Source organism: Amphiura filiformis, chromosome 2 (genome assembly GCF_039555335.1).
Source record: "Amphiura filiformis chromosome 2, Afil_fr2py, whole genome shotgun sequence".
Lineage (NCBI taxonomy): Eukaryota > Metazoa > Echinodermata > Ophiuroidea > Amphilepidida > Amphiuridae > Amphiura > Amphiura filiformis.
Window position 1 is genome coordinate 87,182,727 of NC_092629.1, and position 27,574 is coordinate 87,210,300.

The 27,574-nt window shown below is 38.5% G+C and overlaps 1 protein-coding gene across 1 annotated transcript; it reads left to right on the top strand.

The window, feature by feature from the left end:
* The first annotated feature begins 303 nt into the window (after positions 1 to 303).
* Positions 304 to 27,574, top strand: LOC140144324 (uncharacterized). Its single transcript, XM_072166152.1, has 16 exons — positions 304 to 421; positions 2,911 to 3,030; positions 3,607 to 3,802; positions 5,024 to 5,190; positions 5,857 to 5,970; positions 6,288 to 6,644; positions 11,312 to 11,425; positions 11,838 to 12,182; positions 13,171 to 13,290; positions 13,747 to 14,106; positions 17,897 to 18,007; positions 18,304 to 18,438; positions 18,869 to 19,016; positions 20,653 to 20,724; positions 21,705 to 21,776; positions 25,805 to 27,574. The coding sequence occupies exons 1-16, from the start codon at positions 304 to 306 to the stop codon at positions 26,928 to 26,930; spliced, it is 3,675 nt and encodes a 1,224-aa protein (XP_072022253.1). The 3' UTR covers positions 26,931 to 27,574.

Sequence of the window (27,574 nt, forward strand, 5' to 3'; positions counted from 1 at the left end):
CCATAGTTCCTCTTTTGTCAGTACCTGAAAAAAACATCAAGAATTTCAAGTAGACAATGAGAAGCAGATGACCCTTTGATACTACCATATTGGTTGCGGTCAATTGCACTAGAAATATCATCAAGCACCCACTTTGCAACAAACCCCTCACATACCTTTGCCAAAAGGGAAGTCAATGAGATTGGCCTTAGTTTTGAGATTGTAGCAGGGGTATCCTTTGGAATTGGGGCAATTGTGGCATCTTTCCAAACTTGGAGGACAATTCTATCTTTTAAAGATGAGTTGAATATATCTGCTACTGGGATGCTAAACTCACAGGCAAACTCTGTGATCAACCTCCCAGGAAGACCGTCAGGTCCAGCTGCTTTTTTAACATTCAGTTTTTCAGAACATTGTATCCCACTAGGTGGCAGTCTTGCAGGTAGGAAGACAGACAGGCAGAGGATGATTTAAGGAAGCCCCATCATGCACTGTAAAAGTGTTATCACGCGAGTTTCAACTGCCACTTAACTTCTCAAATCCCATTGAAGTCTGTGCAAAAGATGTTGTTTTAGAAATGCCCGTGTGTCATTATTATTTGGTCGATTTCAGATCTAAAGTGATGTATGCATGAAGGATAATTCACACCTTCTGTAGATAACATAAAATGTGAAATCGACTGACATTTTGAATGTGTTTTTATTGTAAATATATCAGTCCAAATTCAAATTTAACCATACACGTTTATGCAGTGGTCCCGGGCAGTGGTGTCATGTTCACGCACACAGCTGCTAACCGCAAGTTGACCCCAGTGGAGTGCTGGGAAGTGCTTAAATCATCCTCTGACAGACAGGCAGCTATCTTAAGAACCTCCGAACCAATACTATATAGGCTTGTTTGTACTCATTTTAATGCATTTGTCATGCTCTTTCCAATGTGGTTATCGGTGATTTTTAGATGTAGGAGTTCTGTATTGAGTTTACAACATAATATCGTAGAATCACATAAACGTACTATTTATGTGGCGTAAAAAACACATTACGAGTTGATTTACAAGATATTTTTGGCTAGTCCCTTGTTCATTCTTCACATTTAAACATCCTTGAATTGTGTGAATGATAGGCCTACTAATACTCAGTGAAATTGATACGAATGTTAATGAAGCCCACAATTAATGACATTTTATTACGTACTGCAAATCATCGACAAACATGGCAAATTGCTTTCAAAATTCGGGGTTTTTTTTATATCCTTTGTAATTTTATAACAGTCACCAGAAGATGAAAACATAATAGCATACACAACTTTTAGTTGAAACCTGCTATGAGTGTAATGGTAGAATCTAAAATCACGAAGTCACGTGGCACATGGATTATTCCATTTCACAGTTATTTTAAAAAAAAGTTTTTAAAACGATTTAAAAGGTATTTAAATTTAATTTCTAGGATGAGATATTTTCTTTTATCAGTCATGTGACACATTCAGATGTTGCTTCTGCAACATTCAGTGGACTTCGGTTGTATATATAAATGCGCATATATAAATGCGCACGTGACCAGATGGCCAGTGCCATGTTCGGGTTACCTCACTGTCAATCACTGAAATTGCGACCACAGTTCCAGGTGGTGGCCGCATTGCATTCTCTAAATTCAGTTAATTTTCATCGTCAACCGTGTAATTGAATGGGATTATTTTGAAATTTTAAAACGCTTGAAATATCACAAACAAATAGGCCTATGTTGATAAATAATATAAATACAAGCTAAAACCGTTGGGGTTCGATAATGAACCCCACAAAATTAACCGACTATATTGGAAAATGCCATACGGCCGGGCGGTTTCACAAGTTGCCGGCTCGATCATGTCATCCGCCGCCTGCACAGTTCTGACCTTAAAGCCAATCATGTCCCCTTTCATACTTTCATGCCGTTGTGACAAGAGGTATGACTTATCAGCCATTCACAAGTCTTGATTGTGTCTGTTTGTCTACAATGCGCGTGTGTCACGCCGCTCGGCGGCAAGCAGCATGATAGTATGAAACCAGCACTACGTCATAGATATGGCCAATTGGCACGCCCATTTCGCACGGAAATTATGAAATATAAGTTTGTAAATCAGCTATATCTAGCTTTTCCGTAGTTAATTTTTTTTCCCGTGATGGAAATCGTTAATAAAGAGTTTATCTTTCGGGTCAAGTTATTTTACCCTTTGCAATCAATGCCACTATTTTGCAAATGCAATTTTCCTTGCGACCTGTCATTTTCCCCTATACTTTTGCACGGGGAGTTTATGTACATCCGGGTACCTTATATCGTTTAATACGGTATGGCGACTTGTAGATGTCACGTGCGCATTTATATATGCGCATTTATATATACAACCGAAGTCCACTGACATTATTGAGTATTTTGTGTAAATATGACAAGTACCGTGTAACTTTTGGGCAGCTTATCAATTTTGAGGTTTTACATAATTATTTTAAATATAGAATATTTTGTTCCACAACGCCGTTTTTCCCAATGAAATCGAACATTCCTAAGTGAAGATATTGAGTTTGTTAGTTATGGTATTAAAAAATTTGAAATATCGGCCTTTAAAATAGTATTGACAATGTTGAGAGTAGGAATTACCTTGAAAAATGTCTAAAACATACAATATTTCAAACATTAATAACAGTCGCAAATTCGTAACTGTCGCGGTAGATTGCAATCTGCGCCATGATTACGGTGAAGGACACCGGTTCAAATCCTTTGTTTGGAGCCAATCAATAAAAGCATGCAGGGCCTCTATTCGATGTCGAGTAAAAGAACGAACCGGTGATTACTGACAGCTTTACTATCTTCTCCCGATCATGTCATGATAATCGTGTTTGTTTGTTTGTTTGTTTGTTTGTTTGTTTGTTTGTTTGTATTTTTGTTTGTTTGTTTTCAGAGACTTGCAATTCAGAACATTTTCAATGCCAGTCGGGACACACCTTGGTGTGTTTACCAACTCATTTAGTATGCAATGGCTACCCTAATTGTCTTGACCAAAAGGATGAAGAATCGTGTGGTATGTAAAACGACTGTTAAACAGTGGTGAAAACAACGCTCAAAAGTCACCTTTTCTTTAATTATACTCCTCCAGATTTCAGATTTAGGTTGAGATTTATTTCTAGACATTCACAGAAAATTGCATTACGATCGAACAGGTTTACAAAACGTATTGTGTGGTGGATTAAGGTATGGGCCCAGCTTTTCCAGACACGTGCTCAATATCGCCTCGTCACGCGATTTTCTGTGAATTTCTTGAAAACATATCTCAACCTATATATCTGAAATATGGAGGGGCACTTTTCACGAAAAAGTGATTTTTGAGTTTATTTTTCGACACACTTTCTGTGCCAAAACTCATTTTATTTAAATCGTGATTTAAATCAATTGATTTAAATTGCGCCAACCCTGGGTCGAACCAATGTCTTGTATAATGAAAATGCCGTTTACGGGAGCGTATGCTTCTAATGAAATAATTATTATTGAATCAGCATTGTCCCCGGCCCCTCAGGTAATAATCATGAAGTTATTTTACAACATAATTGCGTTTTTATAGCTTATCAACCGTTGTCATCATTATTCATAATTTCCCTAGAGTTTTGCGGAAAACGTGACATTCGCCTAGATCAGTGGACAAGCAACGTTACGGTGACAACGCCCCGATATCCTGACGAGTATCCTAACATGTTGGTATGTGTTTGGCATGTAACCAACAATGTAGCAGATAGCAGCATCAAGCTGTCATTCTTGGACTTCATGACAGAGTTGTACTTCGATAATCTGACACTTTGGTAAATTCACCTTTTCGGGAAATCCCATAAACCTTTGCGGCTTAGCCTTATACACGTGACGTCGATGCGAACATCGTTAGCAAATATTGGCTCTGCGCATGGTGACTTGCGCAGTAACGATGTGCCATCGGCGTGACGTATTGTAGGGTTGATTCGCAAAGACTTATGGAATTTACCGGACAGGTTAATTAAGCTTGGAAACTGTAAGCTTAGAGCATGTGTGCCCTAACGGAGTGTTTCCACTTAGTAGTTGTTGTCCGGTGGGTACGTCATCATTTTTGGTGGGTATGATCGGCTGAACTGGAAATGGTCGGTCTTTTGGGAGTTGTGACGTATCTGTAAAACGGTTTTTTTAGAGTTGCTAACTGCTAGGTCTTTATTGGCTTTCTGGTTGAAAGTCGTCTAAAATAGATATGAGAGGAACTGTGAGCAAATTCGGGGTCTTTTAGAGCTAAAATTATCAACATCAAGTGTTTTTTAGCGCTTTGTTTTAGTAAAATTCCGGAGTCTTTCGGAGTTGCGCGGACGCGCAATCCAAAAACAGGGGTCTTTCCCTGGATGATATGCATTTGTGTTGAGTGGCCCCCGGGGGTTGTTGTACCCTAACTCGTTTGATGTTTTCCACATTGCGTGTATTTGTTATCGGGTGTGCAAAGTTGTAATATTTGACTGACAGATAATGATGATGCTGAGTCCCAAAAGTGTGCGAAAACACCTTTTTGTGTCTGAGTAGGCTACTTGAGTTGTTTTCTGTATAGTTTTGATTCGTTACTGGGCAATTTTTTGCTTTGTTTGGTTAGTAGCGTTTATCATCTGATTGGGGTGGCACACCGGGACTGATTTAAGGGGTACTGGGTCTGATTGAGGGGGTATTTTGTTCTATCAAATTTTACAACTTTGAATTCGATTGGGGGCACATACCACTCCCCTGCTCATATGACGCTATTCCATCAAAGATAAGGCATAATACAATCATTACGTTACGTCTTGAAATATTCGTAACATTTCACCGCTGACCGAATTTCCCGCCAAATTGATGGTTTAAAGTAACTCATTTAGTCAAACAGCACCTTTAGCTTGGTGTCCAATTATTTACTCATACGATCCATTTGGCACATACTTCGTTCAATATTCTCAAATATGCAAATGAGGGTTAGGGTTATCTCATTTGCATATTAAGAAATATCTAATGAAGTAACTAATTTCACTTTTATTACGAAGGTTTGGTAGCGATTTGAATGAAAATCTGGCGATAGAATTTGGTGGAGAGTATCCTCCAGAGACAGTGGTAATACCCAAAGAAGAACATGTGTGGATACAATTCGTATCAAAAGGCTGGGACACGTATCGTGGGTTTGTTATAGGACTTACTCTTCAACCCAATACAGGTTTGTTAGACGAGCACCCAATGTGCTATTCCAGTTACCATCCATACACCCCCTGTGGAAGACATGACGCCAATTCAGGTTATCCCTATTTGAAATTCACACTCCCTGTGTGGAAGATTATGGTTACGTCTTCCATCATACGGGGTATGGATTTCAACTGGAATAGCCCGATATGCGCATTACCATGCACTTGGCAATAAACATGGACACTGTATGCTGTCATTTGGAATACAGTGTGATGATCTTATGATCTTAGGTAACTGCGCTATATCAATCCGTGGCTTTGTTTTAATCACATGGTATCACATGTTCTTTTTATTTATTAAATCGAAATTTTAAATATCGCCTTATTCTGTTATCACAAGCGACGGGAACTGTTGCTATTGAAGACAAACTTATAGTACGCCAAAACGATGCTCATTTAAAAAACTTAAAAATAAGCGTGGATGTCCCCACCTAAAGTCCACCATTACTATTGTGCAAAAAGTGTCTGCAATTTAGACACATGTATGACAGAATGAATAGCGGGAACACCCCTACACAATACATGTATACTTTATTACTGCCTCTCATATTTTAAATGATTGAAAGTCACATATTAGTAACAAATAACGTTTTCTGCTGACTAATGTCAATGATCAACTTGTGTACATGTTTTCTCGCTAGATCCACTATGTAATGATGGGCAGTTCGTGTGCGAGTCTGGGGTTGGATGTTTGCATGACGATACAGTATGTGATGGTACAGCACTGTGTTTAGATGCAACAGATGAACAGTGTGGTATGTATACTAGCGGTCACCCGTCTTTCGCGGTCACCGTCTTTCGCGGTCACCGTCTTTTACGATGAGGATGCAATGATGATGAAGATAATAATGATGACGATGATGATGACGATGATGAAGAGGATAATGAGGAGGAGGAGAAAGAAGAGGGGGGAGGAGGAGGGTATAGGGTAGAGGAGGATGCCTGACGAGTAAGAGATGGATAAGGTATGATATAAATGTCGTGGTCGTGCTGCGCTATTAATGGTAAATAATTATGATTACTATATTTAAATGGCAAACGTATTTCTTGTTCATTCAATACTTTTTAACAGACGTTTGTGATTCGGGTATCAAAATCTTACACAAAGACAGTAAATACAACCTGACGACGCCGTTATACCCTCGTACGTACCCAGACTACCTGGATTGCCAATGGGTCATTTCGGCATCAGACAACGGACACATCATAGTAACCTTTCTCGCCTTCGATACCGAATTTTATTACGATTTCATAAACATCGGTTCCGGACCCGTTGTCACAGGTAACAGTACGGAGCACCGATTTTCTGGGAGCGATGCTCCAAACAAAGTAAGCGTCGGTGGTTTCCAGATGTGGATTCAATTTACATCTGATAGAAGATACGCGGAACCTGGAGTGTTGATGGAAATCGAATGGAGTATAGATCCAGGTTTGTATCGAAAAACTGTTTTCATTATGAAACTTGATTTAAGATTTTACAGTACAAATGTTGATCAACCCCTGAGTAAAAACATAGTATCGACACAATGTGCTATTGCAGTAGAAATCCATACTCCCCCTATGAAGATATGACCATATTCTCCCACACAGGGAGTGTGAATTATGGCGGGCACAAAAGGAGAGGGCGTACTTTGGTTTAGGTAACCTTTTGAAATTGTATGCTTCTCAGCTAACAAAAGATTACCCAAATCAAATTACGCCCTCTCCTTTTGTGCCCGCCATATTTAGAAAAAGGTATATGGTCAGAAAGTGATGGTCAGAATTTAGTCGGCCATGACCGAGTACATTGGAGTACCCGCAAAACTGGTGTTGTGACCGCCCAATTCGTCGGCTGTATTCCATAGTGGCGTATAGTGATTTTTGGTCATTTTTTGAAAATTGGCACATATGTTTTTAATGATGTTCTCTTTCATTTTTCTAAGTCTCATCAGTCATAATTAGCTAATTAATTAGTAATTAATTAATTAAATGTGGCGTATAGTTACAAAGTGACATTTTTCGTATTCCATAGTGGCGTATCGACCATACGCCACTTTTTATACACATTTTATAATAATTATGAAATATCGGCAAAAATGAAAAACATCGTATGTCATAGTGGCGTACGCGTATCGGACCTATACGCCACTATGGAATACGAACGACGAAAAGTAACGCCATAGGGATTACACGGCGACCGAGGTGGCGTACGGTCAACGTAAGGTTAGGTTATTGCGTTTTGTTCGTTTTCCATAGTGACGTATAGTTTTATTGTCAGTTTGCCAGCAATAGTATGTATTTATTTCTTTTGAAAAATATATAACAATAAAATCTATTTAGTTTACTACAGAAATTTCACATCATTTACAAAATATAATGAATGTCTGATTTACACAACTCGATTTGAAATTGGCATTTCTTCAAACCCGATTTTCTCGAAAAGTTGTTTATTCGCGGCGCCCCACTATACGCCACTATGGGATACGGACGACGAATTGGGTGGATTAAAGGCGCTTAAAAATTGATGTTAATTTGTAGTGTGTTGTAAATGCAGTTTAAAATTCCCTCCAAGGTCGCATCATTTCACATTTTAGGTGGGATGGAGCCGACGGCGACCCAGCTATGGCTGCCATTGAGGTGTAGGAATGCGTGAAATTATGAATGGCCAAGTGGAACAATAAACGTGTAATATTATACGTGTAACCTTACACGTGTAAGATGGCATCTTACACATGTACGATTATGAATGGCCAAGTGGTCCAAAAAACGCGTAAGATAAACGTGTAAGGTTACACGTGTAAGATTGCATCTTATACGCGTGAGATTGCTTCTTATACATGTAAGAATGAACCGGGATTTTTAAATTGACGAATCACAGAGTAAGAAATCAGAAACAACCAATCATCTCACGCGTAACAAACTTCAACCAATAATATGTTTTGTGTTTTGTAACACCCACGCCATCTTATACGTGTAAGATTTGGATTTTAGTGATGGACGATACGTGATATTATTGGCGGCGTACCGAGGATAATGAGAGCTCGTCACCAAAATCGTAAACGAGGCATTTTCTTAATTTGTATTGAGTGCTACAATGTCCTGTATTTTATGACGAATCTCTGTCAGGAATTGTTCCGACTGTTGGTCCGTCATGGTTACATCCCGATTTATCTCACTTTTGACTACTTATCAGTTATCTGGAGTCAATTAATACTCATATCAATTAAATTTCAAGAGGTGATGGTAAAATAATCACGTTTGCGAAAACTACCGCGGTGCAGATCAATATCGAGGCTGAGATTATTCGACATTCGTCGTACCAGTCAAATCGGAATACCGTCCATCCCTAAGAGGCAATTCTTACACGTATAAGAAATGCTATGGTGAGATTTCATTGGTCGAAGATGAATACGCGTAAGATGATAGGTTGTTTGGGGTTTAAATATGGGTTCATTTATATATGATTCGTCAATTTAAGCATCCCGCTAGATTCTAAGACGTATAAGATGCGATCTTACACGCATAAGATGCAAGGTTAAACGTATAATCTTACACGTTTTTTGGTCCACTTGGCCATTCATATACGATTGCATCTTATACGTGTAAGATCGCATCTTATACGTCTTAGAATCTAGCGGGTTGCTTAAATTGACGAATCATAAAGATGTAAAGAACCCATATTTAAACCACAAACAACCAATCATCTTACGCGTATTCATCTTTGATCAATGAAATATCGCCAAAGCATTTCTAACACGTGTTAAAATTGCCTATTATGGATGGACGGTATTCCAATTTGACTAGTACATACGACGAGCGTCGAATAATCTCAGTCACGATGTCGATATGTACACGGTAGATTTCGCAAACGTGATCATTTTACTTTGACCTCTTGAAATAATTAATTGATATTTAGTATAAATTGACTCCAGATAACTGAGAAAAAGTAACCAGAAAGTGAGATAAATCGGGCTGTGAACATGACGGTCCAACAATCGGAACCATTCCTGACAGAGTTTCGACATACAATACAAGACATTGTCGCACTCATACAAATGTAGCAAATGCCTTGTTTACGATGTTGGTGGCGAGCTCTATACTTATCCTCGGTACGTCGCCAATAATATCGCGTATCGTCCATCACAAAATTCAAAATCTTACACGTATAAGAAGTCGTGGATGTTACAAATCGAAAAACGTCTTTACATATTACTGATCGAAGTTTGCAACGCGTAAGATGATTGGTTGTTTGTGATTTCTTACTCTGTGATTCGTCAACTAAAAGAATCCCTCTTCATTCTTATACGTATAAGATGCAACCTTACACGTATAAGATGCAATCTTACACGTGTAACCTTACAAGTTTGTTGTACAGGTTTTTTTTGACCACTTGGCCATTCATATGAAATTGGATTCGTCTATAGACGAATCCCACAAGCCAAGTGATAGTAAGAATTTAGTCTGGCATGACTGGGTCCCCGGCGCACCAAACTGGTGTTGTGACTGTCCAATTGGGTGCATTAAATGCCGCTTAAAATCGATGTTATGTCGTATTGTGTTGTAAACTTTTATCATTCTATTGTCTACGTGTAACACGGGTGATGAAATGCAGTTTAAAATCCCCATACCCATAAGAAGATCATCACTCGGTCACCATAGTGGAAGGTCTTCATCGCTGTTTTCTAAGGTTCAGGGATAGTCTTGATAACAGTTCATTTGCCAAATGAAAGTCCAATCATAGGTTTATATATCATACAATTTTGATAGCAAAATTGAGGCAATCCATCAAGTGTCAGAAGGTTGGTGGTAGGAATGTGGCTGTTCTCGAATTGTGCCCTGTACCCTTTTCTCAGTTTGTCAAGCTGCCATTCATGACAGAGGGGTCAGGTAACTAAATCAACCATATTGTGGTCCAGCCATGTCCTCTAGTTAATGAAAACTATTTTAGAATTTTAGGTCTTACCTTCGTAATATCAGGTTTGGTGGTGATCAATGCTGTTGAACATTCACTGAAGAGTGGCTCATGGAGCAGTCGGAAGACCTCCATTTTGTTGACATAGAAGGTTCCAAGAAAAATTACGGTTGCATTGAGGTATGCAGGGATAATGTTCAAGAGTGAGATAGAAAGAATTAGCTAGTTCTCTTTCAAATACCATATTCTAAGAACTTATTAACCGCCCCTCGTATATAAGGCCGTTTTCGAGAGGGGGAAACGCTCAATACTTTCGCTTTGATATTATTATTGGCCTTAACACAAGAGACACAATCAATGTATTAATATTAAGATTTACACTGCAGGTTTTTAATTACACGGCTAAAACTGGGACAATATGGATCCTGCCATCCCACTAGCCTTAAGATTATGCGTTTCTACTTCCGGGTCAAACAAGCAGAAAGTGCATTGGACGCATACAAGGTTGTATTGTGCATAAACGTCAAATAGTATTAAATAAAACTAGTCTGAATCCTGGAATTATGGAAACTTTCGGGTCTTAACTGCTAAATTATTGGTCTAAAGGATATCAAATTATACATATTTAAAATAGCAAAGACTTGATAAATTCATCTATGAGGTCAAATTTGGGTCAAAATGTTAATTTTTAGATAATTTTCAAATTTCAAGTGCTTTAGTGAAGTTGGTCAAAATAAAAAAATAAAAAACTGTTCCTAAATACTTTTGTTTGGTTTTTAAAATTAATAATAAAAAAGGGCCCAAGAATTTCTTTGTTACGTTGACCGAATAAATTGGGCCAAAAAACCCCATTTTTGAAATTTTCTCCAAAAATGAGCATTTTGGCCCAAATTAAACCTCACAAATGAATTTATCCAGTCTTTACCATTCTAAAAATGTTTACTTTGACGAACAATTTAGCAGTTATGAGGCCCGAAAGTATCCATAATTCCAGGGTTAAGGGACGCATCGTTAAGGGACACATCGTTTAATTTTCAGGGGGGGGGGGGCATGGGAGTTTGGTCCGGCGAATTTTTCGTCTCACTAGCGGGAATTTTTTTTTCCAAAAAAAAAACCTCTCATGCCCCCTCCCTCGGAAATCAAATGATGCGCCCCTAACATAATATAGCTTTGATTTAATAACTAATTTGCTCTGTTTCTTATAGTTGTTTGTAGAGAGAATGAGTTTGGGTGTTTTTCAACGATGGCATGTCTTGACGCAAGTCTGAAATGTGACGGAGTCAGCCATTGTATGGATAATTCAGATGAAAATGATTGCGGTAAAATATTTCTTGTGATATTTGAGAGAGTACATTATTTTCTTACGCCAACGTTCACTCTTAAGCTGAATTTATAATTGATCACATTTCGTCACTCTGCTACGATAATTGCCTATGTCATTTTTTTTGTAATTTTGAGAATAAGTACGAAAAATGGTTCAAGTATGCATTAAACATATTTTTTCACCAATCTTTGCACACGAACAAATGATAATGAGACAAATTAAAAGAGATAACTAGAAATAAATATGGGTGATTAGGGGACACACCACTAAATAATTGTCCCATTGAAATACACGTGAAAACACAAGAACACTGAAGAAAGTGAATAATTTATTTTCATAGTCATGGCTGTAATAATGAATATTATTTTCTTATCAATATTGTTTGTTTCGTGTGTTTTTTTCTACAGACCTTTGTGGATATAGTGAAATCGAGATTACTACCGACCAAGCTATCAATATATCATCCCCGTTATACCCTGAGTTATATCCAAATTCCATGGATTGCAAGTGGATTATAACAACAATCGACGGTTTCATTCGGATCGAATTTGAATTCTTTCGTGTTCAGAAAGGATATGACTATTTATTTGTCGGTGAGGGCGATACAATCATACTAGAAATGTCAGGCACCGAGTCGGAAGTACCCAAATCAGTTATTGTACACCATTCAACAATGTGGCTGTCGTTTTTTTCCACGACATCTTGGAACGATGAAGGATTTTTCGCGTATGTGAAGACTGTAGAAATGAACGGTTAGTAAGAGGTCAATCTCCTTATGAACTCCATTGACCTTGACCTATTTTGTTACGTAACTATGTAACAAAACACTCTAGATGGTGCAAATTTCTGTATTTTAAATGGTTTTGCAAGAGGAATAATTTCAGATATTTTTGGTTACAATCGGTCAAACTTTGACCTTTTTGCTAATAACTCAAGAATCGTACGTCACAGGTATGTCAAACTGTACTTTTTCTGAATCCTTATGACCAGAAGAATACTCGGGTGGGCAGTAGCGTAGCCAGGGGGGGGCAGGGGGCAGACTCCCCTCCCGCAAACACTTGGGTGACAGTTGTGGGGTGAATGCCTTCTATCCGAAGAGCCACGGGTGCATGACAATCATGTTGTCTTGCCCAGGGGCCAGTAAAAGGTAAATATGGCCATATACCAGCAAAATCTATTTCTCGACCCCACCCTGAGATAATAGTCTAGCGACGGCCCTGGGAAGGAAAGGAAGAGAGAGAAGAAAAAGGGGAAGGATGGTGAGAAATAGGGACGAAACTGACGTTTGCCATCCCGAACTGACAAAGTGGGGTTAAAAAAGCCAAGATTCGTGCAATTTTGAAATTTGACCCATGTAACCTTTGATCCCATGCTGAGACCCCCTGTAGAGGATTGATTTAGTTGCCCCCCGAATTTATTGCCCATGATCCATAAAAACACCTGCATAGGCCAACCATTTATAACACGCCATGTCACTTCAAAGGGCCTGTCTCCTTAGGTAATACATTCTGTAATGCTAAGGCCTGAAAAAACGCACAAAATCAATGCAATATCATATAAGATGTCGGTTCTTCTGTCCTTTTTGGTACAACGTTCGATATCGACATATTCTTAATACGGGAACATTAATATAATATGATACATCGCTACCATAGTACATTCTTCATCCTAAAAAGTTCTTTGCAATATTTAGCTAAATTGAAAATAAAATGTACATAATATTTGTATTTTGCCAAGCAGCTACTTGTAGTCAGGGCGAATTTACTTGCAACCTCGAGAGGGCGCTTTTCTGTCTTCTTGATGAGAGCAAATGTGATGGACGTGCTATTTGCCCGGACCAAGCGGATGAAAAAAACTGCGGTATAGTTACAATTATTATTATTATTATTATTATTATTTTGTTGTTGTTGTTGTTGTTGTTGTTGTTGTTGTTGTTGTTGTTGTTGTTGTTGTTGTTGTTATTATTATTGTTATTGTTGTTGTTGTTGTTGTTAATATATTGTTGTTATTATTATTTTATTTACCTTCATGTCCTGAGACATTTGGGTATTCGAGTTTAAATCCATATACACCCCCATATTGAAGACATGACCACAATCTCTCACACAATGAATGGGTGTAGTTTTCAAATGGATTAAAACATTCAGGTACGTAACCCCATTTGAAATTTACACTCGCTGTGTGGAAGATTAAGGTTATGACTTCCATAGGGGTGTATGGATTTCAACTGGAATAGCCCCGTTTTGACGGCACAAACAATAATTGTTCAAAATGGTTCGATGAGTTCCTTTTAAAAATTTACCCATAAATCAACAGGTACATGTGGCGCCAGAAACATATACATAGAATATGGTGATGTGAAAAATTTGACGTCTGCAAATTACCCTGGCAACTACCTCACCGATCTTCTCTGCTCGTATCTTGTGGAGAGCGTAGAAGGTACTCCAATAGTAATTGATATCATGGACTTCGACTTGGAAAGAAATTATGACTTTCTTATCATTGGTGATGGTGAAGACCCATCAGACGCTGAGTCCACTATTGCTACACTTACTGGGATGGTCAAAATACGCCGTATTGTTTCTTTGGAGCACCAAATTTGGATCAAATTCGTCAGCGATAGAACGGGAACCAGGCGTGGGTTTGACATCCATATACGTGATTGGAACACAGCAGGTTTGACATCTTACATACGTTTGTTTAGCTTTTCCTTTTCAATAATAGGGACGGGTAGTTTATGCTTTAGGTCGAAGTCGAAGAAGATCGAGTTATAAGAGAAGTTGTGATTCCCATACGCCGTCATCGTACGCTTGTTTAACTATTTAAAATCACCCTGACGGAGCGAGGTTGCTAATTTGACCAGTATTGAATATTCTGCACGTACGAATTGAACGCGCGGACAACGCAGAAAATTCACAGAATTTGTCCGTTTTAAAATAAAGACAGTCACTGATATTGAACATACGAAGGAAAGTCTATTATGACCCATTTGCTTTGCAAGAAATCATTGTAAAGCAACAGTGATGTGTGAAAGTGTGACTATATTTATATACGTGCGGTTCATACGTGCAGATTATCCATTGTGTGAGATCGACCGCTTAAAAATAGGTTGCGATTTGAATCTTTGATACAAACTTCCATGTGTTACGCACAAATGACGTTGAAATTGACAGCAGCCCTACTGTAGAGCCTTTTTATAAGCACTAGCGTGTCCAGGGGGGGCTTTGGGGGCTTCAGCCCCCCGCACGCACGGACCCCGAAAAAAAAGAAGAGGAGAAAGAAAGGAAGAAAGAAAAGAAAAGAAAGAAAGGAAGAAAGAAAAGGAAAGAAAGGAAGAAGAAAAGGAAACAAAGAAAGCCAATGATAGCCAACGATATTTGAGCCCCCCCCCCTTCCCCGCTTAATGGATTTAGAGCACCCGGTATGTCGCCATATTACAGGCCTATGATACGTCAGAATAGACGTAGGTAATCCAGGGGAATCGAGGAGATATGCCCCCAACATTTTAAGTGGGGGTGGCGGGGGCTGGAGTATCCTCCCCACCTCCCCAAAAAAAATCACATATAGGTGGCCTACCCTTTTTTTCTTGATAATTTGGTGAATTTAGACTAAAAGAGGGCCTGAAATTATGCATTTTTAGTTCACCATATACAAACTTTTCTTACGTAAGGGCCCTTGCCAGGGGCCAGCCCGTGGACCGCCGCAAACGCTTCCTAAACCCACGATCCAAAAACTTTGCATATGTATATGATCGATTTGATTTATTATAGAGTAGACACTTTCTAACTTTTTGGAAACTTATATTGAATGTATTTTGATTTTTTTTTCAAAAATGTCTAGTCCAAATCAACCGATTTTGGCAAAAACAGAGCTGGGTTTTCAATGATATGGGCAAAATTTTAACAAAATATTCTCTAAAAACACATTTGGGTCATCCGGCTGGTATAAAACTACCTATATTGGTATCGTCTTATCGCCTTTTCTAGAAATTTACTAGTAATTTTCTAGTATTTACCAATTTGCATGATTCCAGTTTCAAAAATACAAATATTTTTAGCTTAAGAGGACACATCCCCCTCAGACACCCCCGGGCATCGGCGGCGGAACCGGGGGGGCAGGGGGGCCAGTGGCCCCTCCACTTTTTTTTATTTTTTTACCGGGGGCCTGCCCCCACTTTATCCCATAATGTGCTGTGTGTAACATGTCTGGGTGAACATAAATAATCAAATCTCTATAGACCCTTAACATGCTTAAAGAAAGTGTAAAAATGATGCACCAAATGGCTTCAATTGGACCTTCATTTTGCAAATTTTTTCCAACTCCCCTGTGTTAATACACTGTGTGTTTTCGCTTCACCCAACACTAAAAGCAATAATTTATACAATAATAGTGTAAATTTGTCCACGAATGACTTCAATTTGGGCCTTCATTTAACCCATTTTCAGATTTTTTCAAACTAAAATTGTACACAATAATAGTGCCAGAATGGTCCACCAAATGGCTTCAATTAGGCCTTCATTTTACAAAATTTTTCACTTCTGAGGGGGAACATCCCCTCAGACACCCCCTGCGTGCGCAACGTTATTGGTACGTAATTATAAAGCAATAATTCACACAATAAAAGTCAAAACTTGTCCACAAATGGCTTCAATTGGGCTGTTTTTCTCAAATTTTAGGCTTTTTCAAAATAAAATTTTACACAATAATAGTGACAAAATGGTCCACCAAATGGCTTCAATGGGTCTACATTTTCCAAAAGTTTCTAACTTCTGAGGGGGGCATATCCCCCCTCGGACACCCCCTACGTCGTGCAAGCGCTCCGGGATGGCCGCTTCGCGGCCCGCCATTACATTTTTCCAAAAATTGCCCCCCCCTTAGACTGCTTTGGATCCGCCACTGCTGCTTTGGACACCCGACACTTAATGTTCCCAGTAACAATTTATACAGTTAATAATACTAGTGAGAACTTGTCCACGAATGGCTTTTTAATAGCTTCTTTTCACCAATTTTCGGCTTTTTCAAACTCAAATTGTGAACAATAATAATACCAAAATAGTCCACCAAATGGTTTCAATTGGTCCTTCATTTTGCAAAAGTTTCTCACTTATGAGGGGGGCACATCCCCCCTCAGACACCCCCCTTCGCCGCGCAAGCGCGACGCAATATACTTAGTGGCGCAAACGATTTAGATTCAGCCCCCCGCAGTAACAAATCCTGCACACGCCCATGATAAGCACGCTATATCTCGAGAATCTATAGAACCTAGTGACCGATCTACCAGATAAAGAAAACAGAAAGAGGAAAAGAAGGCGGAAAAGGAAGGAGAAGAGTACGGAGAAGAAGACAAGGAAACAAAGACGACAAAGACAAAAATGGCCGAATAGATGTTCTCGAGATTTCTACGTTAGTTACGCTTACGAATATGATTCTGGGCGGGGTAAGATATCTTTTCTGGGGTTTGAGTTGAAAAATTGAGCCAATACTAAGTTTTAATACTGCTTCTTGATAAACATGGGGAACAGTGCCCTTATGGTCTGAACCCTTTTGAATAGTTTACGCAGACGGGAGCTTTTTTCACGCGAGCGAAGCAAGTTTCTAAACCAGTCTGTCAGATTTTAATTTTCTTAATTTTCTTTAAAATTCGGCCACCATTTGGGGTAAATTTTACAGGATATTTTACTTCTATTACACCAAATCTATATGAAAAAAACTGGAGAAATTTAAACAAGAGAAAACGATTTTGACTGTGATTACATCCCGTAACGGAACGGTCATTCTTGGTGTTTGCCAAATAAAAGCGACTTTAACAATAAGAAATGTCCTTTGCAACCAGCAGGCTGTATAACGCCCGAAAGACGTTGACATTGACAGTAGCCCTACTGTAGGTTCTCGGGGTATTTTCTATACCCCGAGAACCGATAAAACCTAGTGACCGCTCCACCAGAAAAAGAAAAGAACAGGAAGAGGAAAAAAGAAGGAGGAGAAGGAAGGAGGATATGAGGAAATATGAGGAGAAGAGAACGGAGAAGAAGACGTAAGAAGACAATGCCCGAATAGATGTTGTCGAAATCACTTCTGCGTTAGTTACGCTTGATACTGATCAATAAATGGTTTCGTTCTTAGCTGCCACATGCAATCAAACGATCCAACTGATTCGCCAGTGATATAAGCTGTGGCTACATCACATTAAGGCACCACGTTCAATTTGGTCCTATAGAACTATCGGTACCCGGGTAGGTACCGATGACTCTTAACATCGCTCCCTGCAGATATAATAAATTATATCAAGCATAATAATTAACAGTTGCACAGTGTTATCGTTTTTCATTTAAATAAAAAACAAATGCACTGTTCAAATATTCAGGGTACGATAAAAAGTGTCATCGGTATCTCTTCGGGCACCGATAGCGCTATAGGACCAAAACAATGTTGTGCCTAAAGTAAACGTTCTTTATTCCATTCGCAGAAATTTGCCACCCAAACGATATTGACTGTGGAAATAGAGTCTGTGTCAGCGTCGAAGCCCGTTGCAATGGTTTTAATGATTGTGTGAACTCGGCTGAAGAGAGTCAATGCGGTGAGTAAAATACGTACACCCCAATCATTCGATATTCAGACCAAAAACATTCCTTTTAGAAAATTCAAATTATGCATAATTACATAATTAATGAAGATAAATGCTTATTAAATAAGCAAATAATTGGACATTTCTCCATCTCGTATCATCCTCACTACAGCTTGTGTATCGTGTCTAGAGATCGGCACATTCTTGCTTTTGTTCAAGTTGGGTTGTGTGCCGGTCGGGATTTGTGTCTATCTGTTGTAATTGTAACACTTTGTGTTGGTAAACTGTTCTTTCATTCATATTTTCAGAAAACATCCATTGTCCAGATTCCTATAAGTGTGACGTTTCCAATGATTTGTCTGAAGCCCTGAAATGTGTTGCCATGGAAACCGTGTGTGATGGTAACCGTGATTGTCCAATGGGAGACGACGAGACTGAATGTGGTAAAATAAGACTAAATACCATTTACGCAAATGTAAATGATTTACTATATACTTCATATTTGAATACTTTTGATATCCAAGGTGGCCACGCCCTATATTGTTATTGGACAATATTAACTCTGATATTCGTTTGAAAAAAAAAGCACAATAAAATGAAACATGTGTAGGTTTGGTCAAAGGATTATCATATTTTTCAGATTTTGGAAAAAAAGGTTTGCACTCTTTTTAAGGTCAGTCGGGTATACACAGCAAACAAACATAAATAAGAGGTACAAAGAACCACTGAACCAATATAGGGCTTGTTTATACTCATTTTAATGCATTTTACATGCTGATTCCAAAAATGGCAATTGTGAAATTCTAGAACATAATTATTTTTCATGCCAAACGCGAAGGATGCCTACATTTGTGGTGGTCTTTGTTCTTCCAGATATAAAACGCTGCCCATTAAATTGTCGCTGTAAGTACAGCACTCCAGGAACAAGTGATAAAGATCAAATACCAGTCTTTCAAGTCAACTGCCAAAGCGACTGGACTGATGAAACTATCAGTAATCTCGCAAGAACAGCACACATCTTGTGAGTAAATATTTTATCCGCCGCTGGGTTCCGCGCGAAGCGCGTAAAGCTTTACCATGCATTTTAACGGTACGATAGGCACTAAGACATGTTTTTTCTAAGAGAATTACTTCAGAGACTCACCAGTTAACCTGGGAAAACTGACATCATCATAGACTACCGTTATCACTCGATAGTTAGCATGTGTGATGCGATCAAGCAATATCAGTCGGAGCTCGGGAATATTCATTTTTGAGATATAGCCAAGCAAAGGAAATATTTCCTTTTGTTTCCTGTTGTTTTAGAAACTCTCTAATTGCTTACATCTTTTGAACTGGTTGTTCAATTTCAATGAGGTTTTCTGCAAAATGCAGCGTTGTAAATGCTTTTAACTATGCCATAAGAAACTGAAAATTTAATATTTCCGAGTTCCGACTGCCTTTGCTTGATCGCATCACATATATGCCTTCTATCAAGCGCTTTTGAAAACATGCAAACATGAAGAGCGCCATCCATAAAAGTGTAAAGGGTTTTGAGCAAATCATCGATACACATAATGTTATATATGAACAAGTAAACCTGCAATTTTGTGTCTCAACCCCATTAGCTCAGTTGGTAGTCTGGACGGGGTCTGCATAAACCACATGGGCTAAGTATTAATTGGGGTGTGTCGTGAGATGATGTAAAATAATAATTGTTTGCTATGATAGAAAATGTGTTTTCCATGAGTTTACATTATAGTGCTAATAATGTAGTGAATTTGCCCAATGGCGGATTTAAGGAGGCTGAATTTAAGCTTCATGGGGGGGACAATATCTGACTTAATGCAACATTTTCTGTTATAATCAAATTGATTTGACTTTGAGGTGATATTTTCTTCGCCAGCAATTGGCAGCTGAAATGCACTTGCGATGTACCGCCATTGTGGGCTAATTCACTTCATTATGAGCACCGTTATGTAAACTCATACAAATTATTTGCAGACCCCTTTCAGACTAGTGTTGGCACTTCGTGAAGAAATATTTCAATAATGTCAAATCTATATTAGGAGCTGTGCAGTAATTATGAGCCCGAGGGGTAAAATTTTCAAATGACGCGCCAAAAATATTTGCCCCCCCGGCACATACCAAATTTTTTGGTTCCAATTTTGAACGTTTCTGTAGTACCCAGGGTTCATAATTATTTCACAACCCTAAGTCATTAGGAAATGAATTTGGAGAAAACCTTCTGTTAATAAAATACTATGCTGAGCCACCAGCCTGGGTGGCTCACGCTCCAGTAATTTCAGATGATTCGATTGCGCTCAGTAATACATCAAAGAATGTCTTCCAATTCATGAAAACAAATAGATAATCAGCTTATCGGATTAAAAGCTTAGAGGGAAGGTCTTGCTGCTCAGTAAATGTGTTATTATTATCATGTTGTTTTTTAGAACATTGTCAGGAAGTCAGTACAACACACTCTCGCCAGGAATGTTCAAAGGATTGGCTGGACTTCAAACATTGTAATTACGAACGATAATTATAATATTAATTAACGATTAAAAACATTTTACTATTAATTTTATTCAACAAAATATCGAAACTCTAGTGGCGAATTATAACCAAAAAATGAACCTGAATGCCAAAACGTTCCTTAATTTTCCTTTTTATGTCAGGTCACTGGCAGGAAATAGCATTAATGAGATTCGAACCCGGACATTTGACGGATTACTGAACCTGACGTGGCTGTAAGTGTACTATAGGCGTATTATATTCAGTATTTACAAATCTTTGTCATAGTAACGGTCTTGGGGATACACATCAACAGATCAAGTAATCATTTGACGCAAAACGGTTTCGTTATAATTAGTAGTTCTATCATGTGACAATAAACAAGGGATATTGGGAAATCTGTCATCTTTCAATCGAAAAAATCCTCTGTTCTATGCGCCCAACCGAACCAGATCTTGCTTTTTTTCAGCTACCTTCGACTATATCTATAAATACGTATTTATAAATACTTGCACGTGACCCATGGGCACGACATACCAAGACTAGCAAGCGTGACCAAATCCTCATGCCATTGAACACTATACAGAAAAGCATAGGAACTCCTTAGATGATATCATCAAATTTAAATATTAATTCAATGGCAAAATACATGTGGGGGGATCCCGAATTTGCAATATGTTATCACAAATGACATTTTGAAAGACCAGCCGCTGTGTCGAAGGCCACTTCCAGAATTCCGGTCTACAATCTGTTATGGCAGCGCGGCGGTTGTCACGTGCGTATTTATTAATACGTATTTGTAAATATAGTCGAAGCTTACTGTTTTTTAGCTGTATGGAATTTAAAACAGCCGTTTGGCTAATGTGGATTAATTTTGACTAAATTTTATTTCTTTTAATCCAAAATAGGCCTATGTTTACAAAAGAGAATCAGATTGTTTTCTTCAGATTTTAAAGCTGTTTTAGGGTCATTTAGCATCTTCCAGAAAAAACAAATCCCGACCGACCGGACCGACCCTACTTGGCAAGTCCGACCGCCCATAACAGTCTATGGACCGCCCGTAGTAGGCCTACAGGGGTTTCTTGTCGTCGCATAATGAATGAAATTTAGACACAGACATTATTTATGACGTTTTGTTATTCAATCCGTCGTTGCTGTTATGTTTTTGAAATAATAGTTAACATTTAACATAGTTAATATTTTTACCTCTTTTCAGCGATTTGTCCAAGAACAATATTACGACTTTGGAAAATCGTGTGTTTGAAGAACTGGCGATGCTGGAAACTTTGTGAGTTTACCAGAATAATTAAAAAACGAAGAATGAGAACAATGGAGAAGAGTCTTACGTTTTGCTGGCCCTGATTCTCCATTGTTGCGACAGATATAACTAAACACATTTGATACCTGCAACGAAGTAACATAATACACTCAGTTCGGAATCAGTTTTATTTCATCAAATTCTATCCATAAAAATGATTACAATATAAAAAAGCTTTTATAATAAACGAGAGAGAAATAAAATATAACAAAATAATAATAAGGGAGCGATCGTTATTTACGACAAGGGGGATGGGCATTTTGAGGGGGAACCCGAATTTTGTTGGGATCTTGAGGGGGGGGGGGAATGCGAATTTTTTTGTTGAAATAGGAGGGGGTATTTTTAAGTTTTTAAATGGAGAAATTAGGGAAAACAAGGGGGGAATCCGAAAATTTTGAGCGGACGCGAGTGGGGAACGCGAACGCGAATTTTTTTGTCGATATTTTTTCCAAAACGCCCATTCCCCCCGCCGTAAATAAAGATCGGTCCCTTATAATAACTAAAGACTGGAACAATACAAACAGACAGACATATGGGTCGAATTTGATGTGGAACATACTGATTTAATTTTATGCAAGTAGATCCCGAATAATGCGAAACAAACCAACAACTGTAGTTGTAGGCTAATCAGAGTTGTACATATGTGCAGATGAGTATTTTTAGAGATGGATTTGAAAGATGGTACCGAACTACAAGATTTGATAGTCCGTGCATCATGCAGTTATTGTTAACTACATGTATGCACACAACACAGGGGCACTCACAATAGGCAATTGAACCTACCGGTAGCGCTGAGTTGTAGCTATAGGGGATGAACTAGTTAGCGTCATATATCAAAAAGTATAAAAGCTATGATTTTAGTACTTGCTCTATGTTTCAATTACTTAATATTCTTTTCCAAATATCTGAATTTTCAACCCGGTACAAGCTTTAATAACGGGGGAAAATACATTTTTATGAAAAAAAAATACCCCAAAACTCGGTCAGTGGAGCTCCGCTCGTACATGTCAATAGCGTCATTATCGCATTAGTCATCCGTAGCGGACAATTCGGTCGCTCATTGGATTTACGTTATCACGTGGTAATAAATTTGCATTGGACAATAGATTACTATATAATGGTTTAGTACTGCATAATATATTGGTTTAATCTTCAATAAGCGGGTTTATGGCTGGAAAGGTCACGGTGAATTTGCCGTGGACGTAACTGCACTATGGCAAAATTTCGTATGATCATGGAAATGACGTATATTGCGTTTGGGAACAAACATGACATCTACAGCAATGATTTATCCTTCCCCCTCCCCATCAATCAATGTTGAACACATTGGGAAACCGCTGAAGACGTTGGCGTTTCTCAACATTGCCTGGGGAAAGGGGTGACAGTTTTCCGTTAGTTACACGCAAGCGTTCCAAGACTTATTTCCAAGATTGCAGCTTTCATGCATATTGCATGTAAATAATCTTTCTGACCATTTCACTTTTTGCTTAGATTCATGAACGACATGCCGCTGACGAGAATTCTATCAGACGCTTTTGTCGGTTTGAAGCAGCTTAAAACACTGTAAGTCGGTTATATATGGTAATAAATAGAACATACTGATTGCATTAGCGCCAACCCGGCTTGAAATGTGTGGGGGACATTCGGCCTGAATTGTCAAAAAGTGGCTAAATTAACATAAAATGGGTCATTTTGCCGAAGGGGGGGGGGGGCACCGGGATTGACGCCCATGAATGATTGTATATAATATATGTGACCGTACGCCACGAATGAGCCGTAAAGTCGGCAAATTGTATTCTGAGTTACAGTGCAAAATGTGCATAAAGGTTCTATTCATAAGGATCTCAACTTAATGCTACATGTATATTAGTGTCAGTCAATTACCTTTTAAACCAATCGTTAATCCTATTGTTAAATGGGATAATAAGCTTGTACCTATGTATAGAATTCTTAAATAGCTCTAGTCTTTGTTTGCATTGGCTAAATCCTGTTCAAGCGGTGGGATACAAAGCATTGTATTTGGTTTAGGTATGCATTTAACAATGAAAGTGACGTAATAATCGGATGAACTACCATAGCAATAGACGAATACAAGTTTTGAATAGATCGCCCTGCACTACAACCTTCACGCGGGACTTATGCATTGAGCCATAGATATTATGCTGATCACTCGTACCTGTTAGAGTGCAACCTGCTTGTAGTGCATGGCGATCTATTCAAAAATTTGTATTCATCTATTGCTATGGTTATTAATCCGATTATTACGTCACTTCGACGGTAAATTATGACCGTTTGATATTTATTACCAGCAATGTTAAAAAAGAGACTCATGTTGAACCGAAATAAGGTACCTTTTGCTGAAAGAGCAAATTGAAACAAACCATAACTCCGCTTCTGGATATCGTTTGGAGTCAAATGATATATCATTTTAAAGCTTATGATATATATTTTCTACACACGAAAAAAAGAAAAAACGGAGGCCGACTTAAAGCTCATTCGTAGCGTACGGTCACATATAGAACTTGCAAAGAGTAAACATTTTTGTTCAGTAAGTGCTGCCTATGAAATTAATAACGTTGTTCAAGTGAGATACATTACTCCAGAAGACATAATAGCCAGCATTGTATAACACTGCTTTTTTGGATGTAACCTAATGAGGCTAGCATCACTTTTGAACCAATGTGTTTTCTTTGCATAACAGCCGGGGATTTGTTGGTAAGCATGCTCCCCGTGGAACTGAAAATGGTGGATCTTTGGGAGTTGACGGTGTATTGGTAGGAGGGGTCTTCCAGGGCTGATTTTTGATATCTGGTTAAAAATCGCCTGAAAAAAAAATACAACCAAAGTTAGAGGAACGAGCAGTTGGGGGTATCGAGCTGAAATTTTCAAAATCAAGAGTCTTTCAGCGCTCTGTTTTGGTAAAAATTCGGGGTTTTCGGGGGTGCGCAGTTCAAAGGGAGATCATAGCCGTATCGGTTATTTGTGTAAAGTTTATGCCAAAATCACATATTTTATGATTGAAGATGTTTCAATCGATAGAATCATGCAGGTACCTTCAGCAGATCTGCATTAAAAACCCATTATAAAAGTGTATATTATCATGATTATAACATAGGCTTACTAAATTTCCTTTGGAATATCTCAAATAACGTACTGCAAAAAGGCTTTTTTATTTTTTATTTCAGTATCTTAGTACGCAATCAAGATGATTTAGAGAGACTTATGATTGAAGACACGGCTGTAGACGCACTCGAAGCACTTGAAATTCTGTAAGTACGCCCTACGGATAATTTTAAGAGGCTACCATATAGCTCCATATTTTCAGATGCAATTGTTTCCGTAATGTGACAACAGACTATCGGAGCATTTTTTTCAAGATATCCTCAGCACTATAATGAAAGACAGAGATAAAAACACTATACTAGTTTGCGTCTGAAATTCTGACAACTAGACAGAAAATGCTGTACTGGCCAGGTCGGCAACCAATCACGGAGCGCCATCGCTCTGACGTCAGACGCGAATTAGTCATATCTCTGTCTTTCATTATATCACTTTCATCAGAGAATATTTGGGTTTTACCGTATAGCGTAAGGCAACATTCAAGGGCACGAATATGACATGACTATGCACCAATTCGCTCCCTGAATGAAAGTCCACCACCACCACCACCACCTCTTCCTCCTCCTCTTCCTCTTCTTCTTCTTCTTCTTCTTCTTCTTCTTCTTCTTCTTCTTCTTCTTCTTCTTCTTCTTCTTCTTCTTCTTCTTCTTTCTTCTTCTTCTTCTTCTTCTTTTTCTTCTTCTTCTTCTTCTTCTTCTTCTTCTTCTTCTTCTTCTTCTTCTTCTTCTTCTTCTTCTTCTTCTTCTTCTTCTTCTTCTTCTTCTTCTTCTTCTTCTTCTTCTTCTTCTTCTTCTTCTTCTTCTTCTTCTTCTTCTTCTTCTTCTTCTTCTTCTTCTTCCTCATGTTAATGAATTTCTATCTTTTCTCTTTTTTTACAGGTACGTTGACGATCACCATTTGTGCTGCCATTTTCATAACTTAGAGCATTGTATCACTTTGGAACCACAACCACCGCTTTTTATGTGTGGCAGTCTAATGCAGAATTCACTTCTACGAGTGTCTATGTGGATTCTCGGTATCAGCGCACTCGTTGGAAATATTGGCGTTTGTGTTTGGCGCTTTCAAGAAACAACCAAATCTAAAGTCGCAGCGATTCAGTCTTTTTTGATCGGCAATTTGGCGGTTTCTGATTTTATGATGGGTGTTTATATGGTCATGATTGCGGGTGCTGATGTTTATTTTGGTGAAGAATATTTCCTCTATTCTGATGGCTGGCGTTCTGGTATTGTATGTAGAATTGCGGGATTTCTGTCTCTCCTTTCAAGTGAGGCATCGGTTTTCTTAATCACATTGATAACTATCGATCGATTTATTTGTCTCCAGTTTCCATTCAGTCGTTTTCGTTTGCGATTATCAACTGCTAGGATTGTCGTGGGTATATTGTGGTGTATTGCTGTAGTTCTCAGTGTTGTACCGGTTATATTTGCTGGTCCTGAATCTGATTTGTATGATCTATCGGATGTTTGTATTGGTCTCCCTCTTATAACGCGTCCATCAAGTTACCAGATTCTAGAAAGCGATATCGGAAATCATCTCTCCGATGACGCGTTTTCTCTGTCCGTCCCAAATGATTCAAAACCTGCTTGGTATTTTTCAATTGCGATATTTCTCGGTTTGAATTTACTTTGTTTTGTTGCTATATTCATGTGCTACGTAAAGATCTTTTGGACCGTCAAACAGTCTAAGAAACAAGTGAACCGGTCAGATGTAGCTGATGAAGACATCAAAATGGCGCTTAAAATGGCGGCCATAGTCGGTACCGATTTTTGTTGTTGGGTGCCGGTTATCCTTATGGGGATTTTATCTCAAACAGGTGCTGTTGTAATACCATTACAAATGTACACGTGGTCGGTGGTGTTTATTTTACCCATCAACTCGTCTATCAATCCCTATCTGTATACGATCGCGTCTGTAGTCTCATCTCAAAAAGAAAAGCGTACATCTAAGTCGGTTAAAGAGACTATCGTAACATCATCAACCGCCTCCACCAATGTGGTTATATAAACTATACCGGTAGTATCGTTACACTAAAGATGCACTTTGTGAGCCACAGCCTAATCACCTCCCAAATTACTTCATAAAGTTGAGATGTTTATAGCATCAGAAACCCAAGACTGCATGTTTGTGTCCGGGTTTGTGTGTACCTTTCTAGTAAAAGCTAGTAGATATAGTCGTTCGAGTTATCTGCCGGCATTGGGTAACTGTAATTGAATTGCAATATACGTCACTCAGAAAGTCAGTGTCTGAATCAAGTGAAATTCTAGAAATAAGCTTTTTCGTGGATCACTTAATTCAAAACAGTCGACATGTTGGCAATTTACATGAAAATAAGTAAGATTTCAAAAGATTTCACTCTTACCATGTTGCTGATTGGCTCATAATAGTCATAATGGCCTTCTTTTACCCAATCAGCATGATGTAGTCATGGGGTTAAGCCTCTTCACCACTACCACCATTCTTACCATGTTGCCGATTGTTTAAAACCCATGCGTACTACCTGAGTCCTAATTGGTTAAAAGAAGACTATTATGAAATATTGAACCAATCAGCAACATGGTAAGAATGGTGGTAGGACTGAAGAGGATTAACCATACCGGCTGATTGGTTAAAATAAGACATGAGCCAATCAGCAGCATGGTAAGAATGGT